The 15,411-nt window shown below is 39.8% G+C and overlaps 1 protein-coding gene across 1 annotated transcript in view; it reads left to right on the top strand.

Moving 5' to 3' along the window:
• The window catches only part of LOC131031208 (uncharacterized), a 99,975-nt gene that overhangs the window by 72,469 nt on the left and 12,095 nt on the right, over positions 1-15,411 (top strand). Inside the window, exons 7-8 of the mRNA XM_059207840.1 lie at positions 4,725-4,800; positions 4,887-4,905. Of these exons, the coding sequence (XP_059063823.1) occupies positions 4,725-4,800; positions 4,887-4,905 (95 nt within the window). The remainder of the gene's footprint in view (positions 1-4,724; positions 4,801-4,886; positions 4,906-15,411) is intronic.

The raw sequence follows: 15,411 nt of genomic DNA, 5'->3' as shown, positions 1-15,411 counted from the left end.
TAGGTTTTATTGTTTGGGTGGCCGACCTAATTGTTTAAAGTCTAGGGTTTGTATATATATGTGTATGATCTCATTGTAGATCATGGTATGCAAGCGAATAATGTAATAATCATTCATGCAGAGGATTTGGTCGATCATAGGTGATCGAGTTGGGTTTATGCAAGAGGTTTAAGACCTTCGGTATTGAGCACAACCGGAACCGTACTCAGGCATAGGAGATGCTATTATTGCAGTTCATTCTTTTTTCCGGATTGTAGTATGGATTTCTTATGTAGTCAGTGAGATTCCTTTTGTAATGAGCAGTGTGCTCTAAGCTGTTGGCCTTCCTGCAAGTGCAGGCCCCTCAATTTGTAATCACATACTTACTGCAGAAGTATTATCTAACTATGGGTAGGCTTCTCACCGTGGTTTTTCCCTTCACCGGGTTTTCCACGTACAAATCTTGGTGTCATGTGGATGGTAACTATTCTCTAATTGTTGCTTGTGCTTAATTGGTATATCTATTATTTCGGTAATTGGTTTATGTATTCCGGTATTGATCTTATGTGTTCCGGTAATAAAGTTTTAAATGCTTAAGGTTCCGGTAATCTGGTGACAACCGATTCACCCCCCCCTCTCAGTTGCCCTCTGGTTATTTGAAAAGTCTAACAGGCACTTTAAAAACTGCAGATTCAAATAGTTGCTTGTTTTTTCTGTTTGTCATTGATTTTAAAGGTATGTTATTTTGTTGTCTACAGATTCTTCATCCTGCTCATATATATCTTTTGTGTTTCTCACTGAGCAATGGAAAGGAGGGAGGGAAGGAGGGAAGAAGACAATGATATCTCCAACTGTCCATAAAACAAAGAAATCTAGAAAACAACCATCTACCACATGCATTGATGATGACCACCCATAGACTACATGAATAAGAAGCAATATGAGAATAGAGATATGATTATAGTAGTGTAATATGTTGTAATATCCCTTGGCTAATCTGACCCTGTTTTTGCTTATTTGAACACCAAGGAATATTGTCAAACATTTGGCATACAATGTTTGAAGCCGCTGTAGTGAATACTTTCTTTGTCTTCTTTGGGTTTGTAGGCTGCAAATGAAGTTATGGAAGCTTCTAACAATGCAAAGTTGTTATAGAAATGATATACTAGCTGTTTTAGACCTTTCCACACATATGTAATGACTGAAATTAACTAGTACAGCTAGTTGACATTAAGACAAACACTTGTCATGCATCCCAAAGTACACCTACAGCCATTAGGCATTTAATCAAACAATTGGCATGAAAGCTAAATGGCTGATCAATGTTGAATGTGGAATATGCAAATTATATCTCCATTAAACATATGCAACCTCCAAATATTTCATGATATAATCATAATAGAAAATGATGCAATGAAGTAATGATTTTCTAATACAGTGACCATAGATAGAAAACCTGGTATTTCAATGGCTGCCTTGATATATTGGTTTGATTCTCCTCATATGCAAATCCCTTGTCACATATATATAGCTGTTCAACCTCTCTAAATCCCCTTCTATAGAACTCCAACTACTGTAGCGCACTGTTCATGTGCACTGTTCACGGCACTGTAGCGCACTATTCATGGCACTGTTCATGCGCACTGTTCATGGCACTGTAGCGCACTGTTCACGGCACTGTTCATGCGCACTGTTCATGCGCACTGTAGCAGCAAGAACAAACTTGCAATCTGCTCTTAAAACCTTGAATAATTTGTTGATAATCTCTCCCAACAAGAATGATATAACTCCATGTACCAAAGAAGGATGATTCACAACCAACTATAAATGTTCTTCAACAATAAACTTCAAACCCTTGTCGAAAACTTCACCAATTTGCACAAATGAAAGAACTGAAGTATTCTTTCCCACAACTACAATAATTCAGGTGTTATTTCACACCTTCAAAATTGCTATCAATAGGAAGTTTTCGTTTCCTATGATCAAAGAAGAAAATTGCGAAAGCCCTAGGCTCCACAATAAAAATCAATCAAAATACTATTCATCAACTGGATGCCGAGAATGAACTCTTGCCTTTCCTTTTATTCTTTCCTTAAGAGAGCTCAAACACCTTCCTCGCCAATGTGGGATAAAAGATTTATTCCCACATTAAATTATTCACTTAATGCACTTTATTATATTAAAGTGACTTTATTATTATAAAGTTACTTTAGAACTTTATAATAATATTAAAATATTAAATAAATCACTTAAGTCACTTAAACTTTAATATCTCTTGATGTACTTGTCTGATTGCTAAGCCGTCTGAGCCAGGAGTCGACTCTCCCTGTTCTCCATGTGATTGGATGCCTGCCTAAAAATAGAAACCCTGAATAGTGACTTACTATAAATAGTAAGTGTGTGCCAATCTGAGTCAAAAAACCTGTGCAAAGGCCAAAACCTGAATCCAGCTGAAGAGTAATGTCTCTAATCACCAAGTAACTGCCACACGAGGCCCTCTATCAATAATTATTAGCCTACGAGGGTCAAATGATAGGCTAATTCTTACAAACTCTGATGCTCGCAAAATGGGGACATTACATATGTCAATATATACAAGCAACAGGACACCAACAACTGCAATGTAGCTTAAATTTGTTGTATTGACATTTAAAAAACATCAAACTCACGTTTAAATGTAAAATAATTTGTCTCCTAAATGTGTAGACCATTTGTATCTTGTACTCTTCAATGTAAAAGAGATCAAGTTAGAGGAACTTTTAAAGGTTTTGCTATTTCATCGCATTCCATATTATTTTCAAACTCTTGTGGTTGCTGTTGTGTATCTCTGGTTTGATAAATAAAGTCATTCATGGCTATAGACTGGAGAAATCTGCAGTATCCTGTGAGTTGATGTTCTCTGGTTGTTCATTCTTCCATGTCACAACCCATCAATTGTGAACTTCTCCAATTTTGTTTTCAGCAAATATTAGATACTTGTGACAGCAAGGTTTTGACTAGAAAATCTGTCTAGGATAAAGGTAGACAATCAAATGGACAAAGAGATTCACCTTATTTATATTTGGAAATGGGGATAATTTAATCATCTTCAATATGAAATGTACACTTTCTTTGTCGTTGTTTAAAAACTCAGACTTGTCTAAAACTTGGTAGGCTTAAATTTGACTTGGTCTTGGGAATTGAAGAAAACTCAGCAAAATAACCATGCTTTAAAAAACATATAAAGTTTTAAAATAATTTCTAAAAATATACATCAAACTGAATTTACAGAAGTCTTTAAGTAGTTTATTCTTCATTTATAGATCACAAAATGAGCTCAATGCACATCAGAGTATCATATGATTATAAATTTCAAATTGTACTAATATTTTTACAACTTTCATTTGTGGAAAACATGGGCCCCAAAAATATTTTTTTCTTTTAAAAATTAGAGCAAGGGTTTGGGAGTAGTAGCTTCCAATAGGGTTGAGGGGTAACTGCCTTTTTCAGGGGTTGGGTGCAGCTCCTTGGGCACATTCCCTGTTGTGATAAAGGTGGGGTTGAGCTTCCACCACCAAGCCCAAATTAAGGCTACTGAGATCACACAGACCTCAATGGCACATGCCATTTTTTATAAATTTGTAACATTTAAGTACTAAACAACTCTCAATAACTCGATCATTTGGAAACACACAGTAACACATGCAAACAAATGCGATCTGCTCAAATATGTCAATATATCAAATGAAATGATGTGAAAAGTGACTGAATTTGAGTGTCTTTAATGGGTAGATTGTTCCTTTCTTTCCCACCTAGTGAGTTTTCTTGTTGGGTCAAAAGGTCAAATGAAACGGTGTGAACAATGACTGGATGCGAGTGTTTTAATGGGTGGATTGGTCCTTTTTTACCCCCCTACCTAGTGAGTTTTTTTTGTTAGAGTAACAAGTTTTTGTGGATTTTTGGGCAGTTTTTTCGGTGAATTTTTGTGTAACTCACTAGCTTTGTTTGCCTTGTGAATACTTACCAGCTGGCGAGTTGTTTGCCAATTTTTTATACTATGATATCTGTATACAATGGCCTTCTCTTCTGGTGAACAAAACTCTGTGAACTAGTGATCAAATACATATAGAATGGATAAAACTAAGGGTCACTTGGATACAACCATCTGTATGTAACCATATTTGACATGAATAATAATTTCTTTAAATAGGTCTAAGATAATTAGACATTGTTTAACCATACCTTTTTTTGAAGAATTTTATGTTTTTAAACAATGTGTGAGATAGAGAAGTACAATAAGCATAAAATTTGTTATCTACAAAAGATACCACTCCATTTGTAAGCGGCATGCCAACACCACCCAACTTGTACGATTTAAATACTGTTCTTATTTCTGGTTAAATAGATAGTGTGGTATTAGAATTATGAAACAAAATGAATAGCTACTTGGAGGTGTGGGGATACAGGTATTGGTAAATGGACGTGATTCAAATTAGGGTCCATGACTAAATGAATAAGGATATGGCTATATTATATATAAATGTAGTCACCAGAAAATGTGGTTATGGTGATATTGATTCTGCCCATTTTCCTATAATGGATTTTCTGAGTTCCTGCAAAATAGTGCTCTGCTTAATAACATTTAATACTGACATATTACAACCTTTGGTAACTAAATGGAAGGGCTGCAATTTTTAATAGTTACATTGTATTTGTTTTTAGTTTTTCAAGGTAAATATTTTCAATTGTGTTTCTATGTTTTGCAGAATCAAGCAAAGAAAGTTTATATGCTGGCAGAATTGACACCTTCAAAGGAAATAACTGGTGGAGCATGGTACACAGGTCAAACTTTTGATGCAGACTTATTTATGATATCAAATCAATTTTTGATATTTATGGTAATCCATTCTCGTGGCTTCTTGGGCCAGGTTATAGCAACTATTGGGAGCATTGCTGATTATATTAAAAAGTTAGGGATAGCAAATGTGGAATTGAATAGTGATGAACTGATGCAAGTATGAAACAAACAACCTTTTGAGTCTTCTTGCATTTCAATAATATTTCTTCTCAGGTGAATATATATTTTATGCATTTAAAGATGTTAATGCATTAGTAGCTTCCGCAAGATAAGACTCTCCTAACCTATTAATCTCCTTTGTTCTGTTTTGATTATGCTATCTGATTTATGCTTTCCGAACTGAATATGTTTATCGGATTACAACATTGATCATGATTATGATATTGACATTGATAAAAGAAGGATTAGATCGACGACTTGCTTAACATAGTTAGCTAGTAACCCGATAGCACATTATTGTTGATCCATAAATGGATCGGCATTAATATGCTATCGGGGTATTAACCCGATAGCATATAGAATGCTGTTGTTATCGAGTTTAGTTCATAAACCTGTTTGGGCCATTAACAAAGCATCTTAACTAAACACCACTTCGAACAAGAGTTTAATTATTAATGTTAGTTACCAAACATAACATAGATCGGGATGTGCACTATGAAGAGGCACCAATCAATGGGTGCCTTGATCGGTCATGTCTAAATGACATGACCGGTCAAGACATCCATTGACCAGTCCTCTAAACATATAAAGCCTGATATGAATCATTTGGAGGAGACATAGAAAATGTAAATGATCTCTCTCCTTCAGCCTGCAAACGAAACAATAAAATATTAGACAATATTATCACATATATATAATAGTTCTTTTATTGCAATTGAATATAACTTTACATGGTATCAGAGCCAAGTTGATCGAACTTGAGGCTATTCAATTTTGTGAATAATTTAAGAACAAGGTTATATACTACATCACATTTCTCCAATGGCCAGCGCAATCAGATTCGAAGACAGACTCGGAGGTGGCGATGATTTTTCAGCCTGGAAGTTCAGAATCCAGATGATCTTAAAGGGGAACAAAGTGGATTCATTTGTTCAAACTAAAAATGATCAAAACCTGAAAATGAACCTGACAAAACCGCATGGATTGAAGGAAATGAAAAAGCAATCAAAATAATAGTTGATGGGGTGAGAAACAACATAATGCCCATCATAAGAAAACATCAGACAACCTATAAAATGTTCAGAGCACTTGAAAGCACATTTGAGATATCAAATGCAAGTCGAACTCTGACATTAAAACGAGAAATAAATCATATCACCATGAACAAGGGGGAGACAATCAACGCCTACTTTATGCGGATATCAATTTGAAAGATCCCTGATAGATCTTTGCTGTTAACCTGCTGTAATTTTTTTATTTTTAATTTTGTTTTCCTGTTTATTTAAGTTTTTCTTACAGACTAGACAGAAGTGCAGAAAGGGTTGTTTGTTTTTGTGTTTTTGATTGTTTAATAGCATAGGAAGGAATAGATAACAGCAAATATGAAGCAATACTGAAATAAATGAGGTATACAGCAAAAGTCAGAATTATTGCAAATCGTACCAGGCAGATTTGTCTGAATTACAAAGCCAAACAATGAATCCAATGTATTTCCCAAGCTCTCATACAAATTCAAAGTCAAACTGGAAGATGAAGAATGTTCTCCAACCCCACATACACTGGAAGTGAATACAAGCAATACCCTATACACCACGTGGTGTATTTGCTGCAAATGGCATTCCTCCAGCTGCAATGAACCACGTCTCCACTGGAAAGATGGTAGGCCACGCTGAAACCCTACTGAGAATTGATGCCTCTGTCCTTAATCACCACACACAATGCCTTATAAGTCCGGTGCCAAAGATTGCTGAGGGCTACGTCCCAGCCAATCCTAATCTTGGGGTTTGCGTCCCAGTCTAGAAATCGCTCTCCAGAGCAAATTCATACAAGTTGTCAAATATGCAAAAGATGATGATAGAATGAAGCTCCTATCCCCTTATAACCCCTCTCAATTGCAAATCGAACCCTAATTGTCTCCAAGTGGCATGGTCTAGTGGAAATGTTATAATTTCTTATTTTAAAGTGGTCATGTTACTAGAAAATGACCTTTTTCCTCATAGACAGAAATCCGCTCACTGAATTGCCCTGAGACCAAAGAGAAAGATTTAAAGAATTTCAAGATCTTTCCAACGAGCTATCACACAATAGGGTGCGCATCCAAATGAGGCCAAAAATCCCCTTATTACTCCAAAATGGCTAACAACTTAGCCTTATTTAATTATTAAACGCTAACTTAGGAAATATTAAAAATATAACCCAAATAGCCATAAAATGCCCAACTGACATTACAAACCCTAAAATCATCCTGTCACCTATCTGTGACTGAAGTCGGAAATCAAGGATTCACTGGTAGTCTCATCCCTAAAATCTAGGGATGCTCCTAAAATTTAGGAAACAAGCCCAATCTCTCTGAAACTGAACCCAAAGAGGCATCTCATGGAGACCCAACCTTGGGCATGATCAAACCTCCTAAAAAGTAGGAACTGCCTCCTAAAAACAAGGAATGTCTCCCAACTGATCAATAACTGCTAGAATACCAAGTCTCCAACACTGAATAACCATACCGAGTCTCTGTCCAACCCTGTCAGCCTACAAGACCCCATAATAAGCTGACTCACATGTCTCTGCTAGACTGAGCTAGAGTGGGGACATGACAGTCCTCCCCTCTCGGAGATGCTTGCCCACAAGCAACTGTAATGCTGGATGCTGTAAAATGCTCTCACCTTCCCAAGTGGCATCCTCTATGGGAAGATCTCTCCATCGAACCAAATACTCTCGAATCACCCGGCTTCTCAGCCGTCGTTCCCTCACCTCAAGAATCTCATCAGGAACCAAAATCAATTTACCCTCCTCATCCATAGGAGGTAACTCGGGTGAAACTGTAATATGCTGTCCAAGGGCCTTTTTCAGGCAAGATACATGAAATACATTATGAATCCTGCTGCCAGGTGGTAACTCAACCTCATATGCAACCTCTCCCACTCGCCTGAGTACCCTGTATGGACCATAAAAACGTGGTTTGAGCTTCTCAGCTCCCCCCCTTTTTAGGGTGCTCTGCCGATATGGTTGTAAGCGCAGAAAGACCATATCATCCACCTCAAATGCTCTCTCAATCCTGTGCCTGTCTGCGTACATCTTTTGCTGATTTTGGGCCTGCTGTAAATTCTCCCTGAGAGATCTCATGACATCCTGGTTCTCCTGTAACCAATCCTGAGCCAAAGGAACTCTACTATCACTAATTGCCAAATCAGTGAAAGATAATGCCTCATATCCATAGAGAGCTCTGAAAGGCGTCATGCCAATGGACATATGGTGAGTGGTATTATAACAATACTCGCCCAAATACAACCAACGTACCCATGCTTTTTGTTGCCCTGACACATAGTTACGCAAATATCCCTCAACCCACTTGTTGACTATCTCGGTCTGTCCATCAGTTTGAGGGTGGTAACTAGTACTAGGTGTCAACTCAGTGCCTATAAGCCTGAAAAGTTCCTGCCAAAAGGAACTCATGAACCTGCTGTCCCTGTCACTCACAATGGTCTTGGGAAGACCATGGAGTCTAAATACCTCCCTGAAAAATAACTCAGCCACCTGTGATGCTGTGAAATCCAGTGCAATGGGAAAGAAGTGGGCATACTTTGTTAGCCTATCCACAACAACATAAATACAATCTTTCCCCTGAACCCGAGGAAGACCTGTAATGAAATCCATTGAGATCCCTGTCCACTTCTGTTCCGGTATAGGTAAGGGTTGCAACAACCCCGCTGGGTAGGTATGCTCCGACTTGTTCTGCTGACAAGTCATACACTCACGGACATGGCGTAAAACATCATCTTTGAGACCCTTCCAAGAGAATCTCTCACGAACCGCCCTGTAAGTCTTACCATATCCTAGATGTCCTGCTGTAGGAGTATCATGGAGAGCATGCAAAATTTGTTCCTTCAACTGAGAACTCGGAACAAGATAAACCCTACCCTTGTAGTAGATAATATCATCTACCACACTATATCTGTCATCCACTATCAAACCATCCATGATCTCACAAGCATGCTGATCCTTGGAATACTCAACTAAGAGTTGAGCCTTCCAATCTGCTGAAATCTCGCTCAATGAGCAAAGGGCAGCCAATGAAGGTTTCCTAGAGAGTGCATCAGCCACAATATTATTCTTCCCCTTTATGAATTCGATATCGAAGTCATAAGCCTGAATTTTGCTAATCCATTTTTGTTGTCTATCATTAAGCTCTGTTTGATTTAGGAAGTATTTCAGACTGTTGTGATCAGTTCTTACCACAAATTTGCTGCCAACAAGATACTGTCTGAATTTGGCTAACGCATGCATGATAGCCAACATTTCCTTGTCGTAGGTAGAGTACAACCTCTCATTATTTTGCAACTTTCTGCTCTCATAGGCAATGGGATGTTTGTTCTGCATCAACACGGCTCCTATACCAAATCCTGAGGCATCACACTCTAGAACAAAGGGTTGCGAGAAATCAGGTAGTGCCAAGACAGGACAAGTGCTCATCACCTCCTTGAGTCTATCAAAGACCCCCTGCGCTTGTTCTGTCCATCTGAAGGCCCCCTTTTTTGTAAGATCTGTCAAAGGTGCCGCCAACTGAGAGAACCCCTTCACAAATCTCCTATAATAAGCACACAATCCAAGGAATCCACGTAACTCCGTAATGTTCTGAGGGACGGGCCAATTCTGAATTGCCTGAATCTTCTCCTCATGCACCTTCACTCCATCAGCACTGATCACATGTCCCAAATATAACACCTCCCTCAATCCAAACTCACATTTGGAAAGCTTAGCAAATAGAGACTGATCCTCCATTATGCCAAGTACCTCCTCAAGATGTCTGAGATGATCCTCCCAAGTACAACTGTAAATCAATATATCATCAAAGAACACTAGAACCGACTTCCTCAACTGCTTGTTGAAGATATGGTTCATACAGGACTGGAAAGTAGCTGGTGCATTGGTAAGGCCAAAAGGCATTACCAGGAACTCATAATGCCCATAGTGACAACGGAAAGCAGTCTTGTGTACATCCTCAGCGCGTACACGAATCTGATGGTAGCCTGAACGAAGATCAATCTTAGAGAAATAGACAGCCCCATGTAACTCATCCAACAACTCATCTATGCGCGGAATAGGATATCTGTTTTTTATTGTCTTCTTGTTCAAGGCTCTATAATCAATACACATCCGTAGAGTCCCATCCTTCTTCTTAACCAACACTACGGAAGAAGCAAACGGGCTAGAACTCGGTCGAATGAAACCCATATCTAATAGTTCATGAATTGTCTTCTCAATTTCATCCTTATAAGCTCTAGGATGACGATATGGGGTAGTAATCACTGGCTTTGCTCCCTCCTCCAACTCTATACCATGCTCAAAACCTCTATCTGGTGGCACTCCAGGAGGTATATCACCAAATACTCTACCATGGCGATCCATCACTGACTGAATGTCCACATGAAACACACGGCCATCCTGGGGTGTGGGTGTTTTGGACTTAACCAAACAATGCGTAGCCCAGAGTACATCATTATGCCTGAGGATAGTCTCCATCCTGCGAGAAGTCACTTCCCTAGGTCCACCATCTGAAGCTGCCCTCAAAATCACTTTCTTCCCTCCAGACAGAAACTCCAACTGCATACGTTGGTGATCAATAATGTAACGCCCAATACCCTGTAACCACTGCATGCCCAAAACCACATCATAATCCTCTATAGGAAGCACATAAAAATCATCAGTCAAAGTATAATTCCCCATCTGAATACTAAGCTGTGGAATCCGTTTGGTGCAACCCAAAACTGCACCATCTGCCACCTTCACTCCAAAACCACCAAACTCCTCATACTGCAAGCCACGCCTCTCAACTAATTTCTGATCAATAAAGTTATGCGTAGCACCTGTGTCTACCAAGCTGGTGACCCGCTTACCCTTAAGTGTACCTTTCAACCGGAAGGCATGAAACTTAGGATAACTGGAGAGAGTAGCCATAGCTACTTTGGCTGACGCCAACGGCTCAGGGATGTCTAGCTCCAACTGTGTCTGAACCTGCTCAACATCCTCTATATCCTCCTCAATATCAGTATCAAGAACCTCCTCATCTCCTAACTCAGAAGTCACCTCAATCAAATGAACCTTTCCTTTACCCATGCAACGGTGTCCTGGTTCCCAAGGTTCCTTGCAGGAAAAACATAACTTTTTCCTCCTCAATTCATTCCTCGTTTCCTGATTCATCCAAGGGGTTTTCGCTGAAGTCCCTTCTTTGTTCTGGGACGTATTGGCCTTCTGTGCAGGCCGTGAATCTCTAAATGGTTTCTTATCTGCCTGATAAGAAGTGGGAACAGTATCTAGTCTCAATGTCACCTCAATAGCCTCCTTAAGAGTTGCTGGTTGGAAAGCACGCACTAGTCCCTTTAGCCTATCCTGCAAGCCCTCAGTGAACAACATCACACTACGTCTCTGGGGCATATCCGGTACCATCACTGCAATACGTTGGAACTCATTAATATAGGCTTCTGCATGACCGGTTTGTCTAAGGTGAGCCAACTCCCTGTAATAAAGTTCTGTATCCTTACGGTCAAACCGTGCAATGAGACGCTCAGTGAACTCAGTATAGGAGTGAACTAAGGTGTGATCCTGGGTGACCAATCCATGGTGCCACCAATCATAGGCAATCCCCTCTAAATGCAATACAGCAAACTGAATAGCCTCACGCTCAGGCATGGGCCTCAATGAAAGATATATGTCCAGCTTGTGGACCCACGCTCGTGCGCTAGTGTCTCCTGTGCCATTATATGGGGCCAATGTAATCTTCCCAGTAGCTCTATTCAAATCATAATTCTGCTGCTGCTGGTGTGGTCTATTACCACGATCTCCCCTGAACCTGGTTGTATCTCTACGCTGTGCACAATACTGGGGAAGAGGGAAAACGTCCCTAACCTCAGGGGGTAGAGCTCTCCACTCAGCTGTGGCTGCTAAAACTGACTCCTGGAACCCAACCTCCGGTGGTTCCACTTGTGCTGGTTGTTCACCTGGTATGAACTGAGGAAGCAATGGCCTATTCGTAGTAGGTGTACGATGGCGGTGCCTCCTGCTGGAATGATGGGAACTCCCAACTGAAGATTGGGACTGATGGCTGCGGTGACTACCAGCCACTGAAGGTGACCTACCACGCCTACCTCTGTGTCCATCCATATCCAAACGATCCAAGGTATCTTGTAACCTATCTAATGCCTGGACGATCCTGGGCTGAGTAGTGATAAGAGTCCTCATCATCTCTCTCTCTTCCTCATCCTGATTTCTTCTGTCGCCCACTTGTTCCTCAGCCATGACTGGATTCTGTTCTATCCCAAACTCACGCTCGTACTGAGCTCTTCTGCGTGTGTAATACCTATTTATATCCGCTCTACCCGAATGCATAGAAATAAAGTCTGATTAACCCCACAGGCTGGCAGAATACATGGCTCTGATACCACTGAAAGATCCCTGATAGATCTTTGCTGTTAACCTGCTGTAATTTTTTTATTTTTAATTTTGTTTTCCTGTTTATTTAAGTTTTTCTTACAGACTAGACAGAAGTGCAGAAAGGGTTGTTTGTTTTTGTGTTTTTGATTGTTTAATAGCATAGGAAGGAATAGATAACAGCAAATATGAAGCAATACTGAAATAAATGAGGTATACAGCAAAAGTCAGAATTATTGCAAATCGTACCAGGCAGATTTGTCTGAATTACAAAGCCAAACAATGAATCCAATGTATTTCCCAAGCTCTCATACAAATTCAAAGTCAAACTGGAAGATGAAGAATGTTCTCCAACCCCACATACACTGGAAGTGAATACAAGCAATACCCTATACACCACGTGGTGTATTTGCTGCAAATGGCATTCCTCCAGCTGCAATGAACCACGTCTCCACTGGAAAGATGGTAGGCCACGCTGAAACCCTACTGAGAATTGATGCCTCTGTCCTTAATCACCACACACAATGCCTTATAAGTCCGGTGCCAAAGATTGCTGAGGGCTACGTCCCAGCCAATCCTAATCCTGGGGTTTGCGTCCCAGTCTAGAAATCGCTCTCCAGAGCAAATTCATACAAGTTGTCAAATATGCAAAAGATGATGATAGAATGAAGCTCCTATCCCCTTATAACCCCTCTCAATTGCAAATCGAACCCTAATTGTCTCCAAGTGGCATGGTCTAGTGGAAATGTTATAATTTCTTATTTTAAAGTGGTCATGTTACTAGAAAATGACCTTTTTCCTCATAGACAGAAATCCGCTCACTGAATTGCCCTGAGACCAAAGAGAAAGATTTAAAGAATTTCAAGATCTTTCCAACGAGCTATCACACAATAGGGTGCGCATCCAAATGAGGCCAAAAATCCCCTTATTACTCCAAAATGGCTAACAACTTAGCCTTATTTAATTATTAAACGCTAACTTAGGAAATATTAAAAATATAACCCAAATAGCCATAAAATGCCCAACTGACATTACAAACCCTAAAATCATCCTGTCACCTATCTGTGACTGAAGTCGGAAATCAAGGATTCACTGGTAGTCTCATCCCTAAAATCTAGGGATGCTCCTAAAATTTAGGAAACAAGCCCAATCTCTCTGAAACTGAACCCAAAGAGGCATCTCATGGAGACCCAACCTTGGGCATGATCAAACCTCCTAAAAAGTAGGAACTGCCTCCTAAAAACAAGGAATGTCTCCCAACTGATCAATAACTGCTAGAATACCAAGTCTCCAACACTGAATAACCATACCGAGTCTCTGTCCAACCCTGTCAGCCTACAAGACCCCATAATAAGCTGACTCACATGTCTCTGCTAGACTGAGCTAGAGTGGGGACATGACACAATTCTAAGAGATGAACTAGCAACTCGGGATTACGAGGTCCAAAGCAAAGAGTTAACACTCATTGCTCTAGATGAGTTGCCTAGTGGATGGAGTACATTCGTCCAAGGCATCAGTGCGAGGTCCAAGTATCCTAAGTTTGAAAGATTAAGGGACGATTGTCTTCAAGAAGAATCAAGATTAAACAAGATGGGAATAAAACAAAAGAACATAGATGAAGACCTTCAAGTCCTAAATACTAGCACAAATAAGACAACCAAGAAGAAGCAATTTAGGAAGAGGAAGGGTCATCAAGGCAACAACACTTCAAAGAAAGACCTATCACGTATTCAATGCTATAGGTGCGATAAGTTCGGACACTTTGTTGCAAAATGTCCAGAGAGAGCCAAACAAGCCACATTTGCCAGAGCAGGAAAATCTAAAAGAGAAGATGACTCCCAGAACTATGTCCTCTACTCAGCACTTACAAGCCATGCATCAAATAAATCTAACTCCTGGGTGATTGACAATGGTTCACACAAACACATTACAGGGTTTAGAGAAGTGCTAGACTCCATGATAGAGGATAATGAAGAGGAAGTAACCATCGGAGATGATTCCTCACATCCAGTTAGAGGAATTGGTTCCTGCACCATCAAACTGAAGACAGGCATATCATTGCAACTCGAAGGAGTACTGTATGTCCCCGGCATCAAGAGAAATCTAGTCTCCATATCAGCCCTAGAAGATAACGGATACAGAGTAACCTTCATGGAGAACAAAGTGTTGGCTTGGCCGAGAAACTCTTCCATCAAGAAAGCTAAAGTCATTGGTCAAAGATGAGGCTATTTGTATGAGCTGTGCACAGAGCCCAACCTAGCCCTTATTCATGAAGCAACAAATGCAAATGAGGTCTGGCATAGAAGACTAGGCCACCTGAATTATAGAGCTTTGTCATCTATGGGAAACCTTGTCACAGGTTTACCTAAGTTGCAGCAATATCATTCAGAGGCATGCAAGGGATGTGCCCTAGGTAAAAATATCAAGGGTGCCTTCCATAATAGTACTAGGAAAACAAGCAAAGTATTAGAGTTAGTTCATTCTGATGTATGTGGACCCATGTCTACTCCCTCTCTAGGAAGATGTTTGTATTATGTAATTTTTGTTGATGACTACTCTAGGAAAACTTGGATCTACTTTCTGAAGTGTAAAGAATCAGAAGAGATCCTTAGTAGGTTTAAAGAGTTTAAATCAGTGACAGAGAACTACACAGGTAACAAAATCAAAACCCTAAGGACTGATAATGGGGGGGAATACACATCAAAATTATTTAGAGATTTTTGTAAAAACTCAGGGATTAAGAGGGAGTTAACAATACCTTATAATCCTCAATAAAATGGGTAGCTGAGAGGAAAAATAGGACAATTGTAGAAGCTGCCAAAGCCATGATTCTTGTTCAGAATCTAAATATCAATCGGTAGAAGCAACTAACACTGCTGTGTATATACAAAACAGATGTCCTCACTCTCACCTTGAAGATAAAACTCCTGAGGAAGTATTTACCAAACTAAAACCAGATATCAACCACCTTAGGATATTTGGGTGTCCTGTCTATATACATGTACCTAAAG

Source organism: Cryptomeria japonica, chromosome 1, assembly GCF_030272615.1.
Source record: "Cryptomeria japonica chromosome 1, Sugi_1.0, whole genome shotgun sequence".
NCBI lineage: Eukaryota > Viridiplantae > Streptophyta > Pinopsida > Cupressales > Cupressaceae > Cryptomeria > Cryptomeria japonica.
Note: the sequence above shows the minus strand (reverse complement) of the source record. Positions and strands in the feature narration are given on the sequence as shown.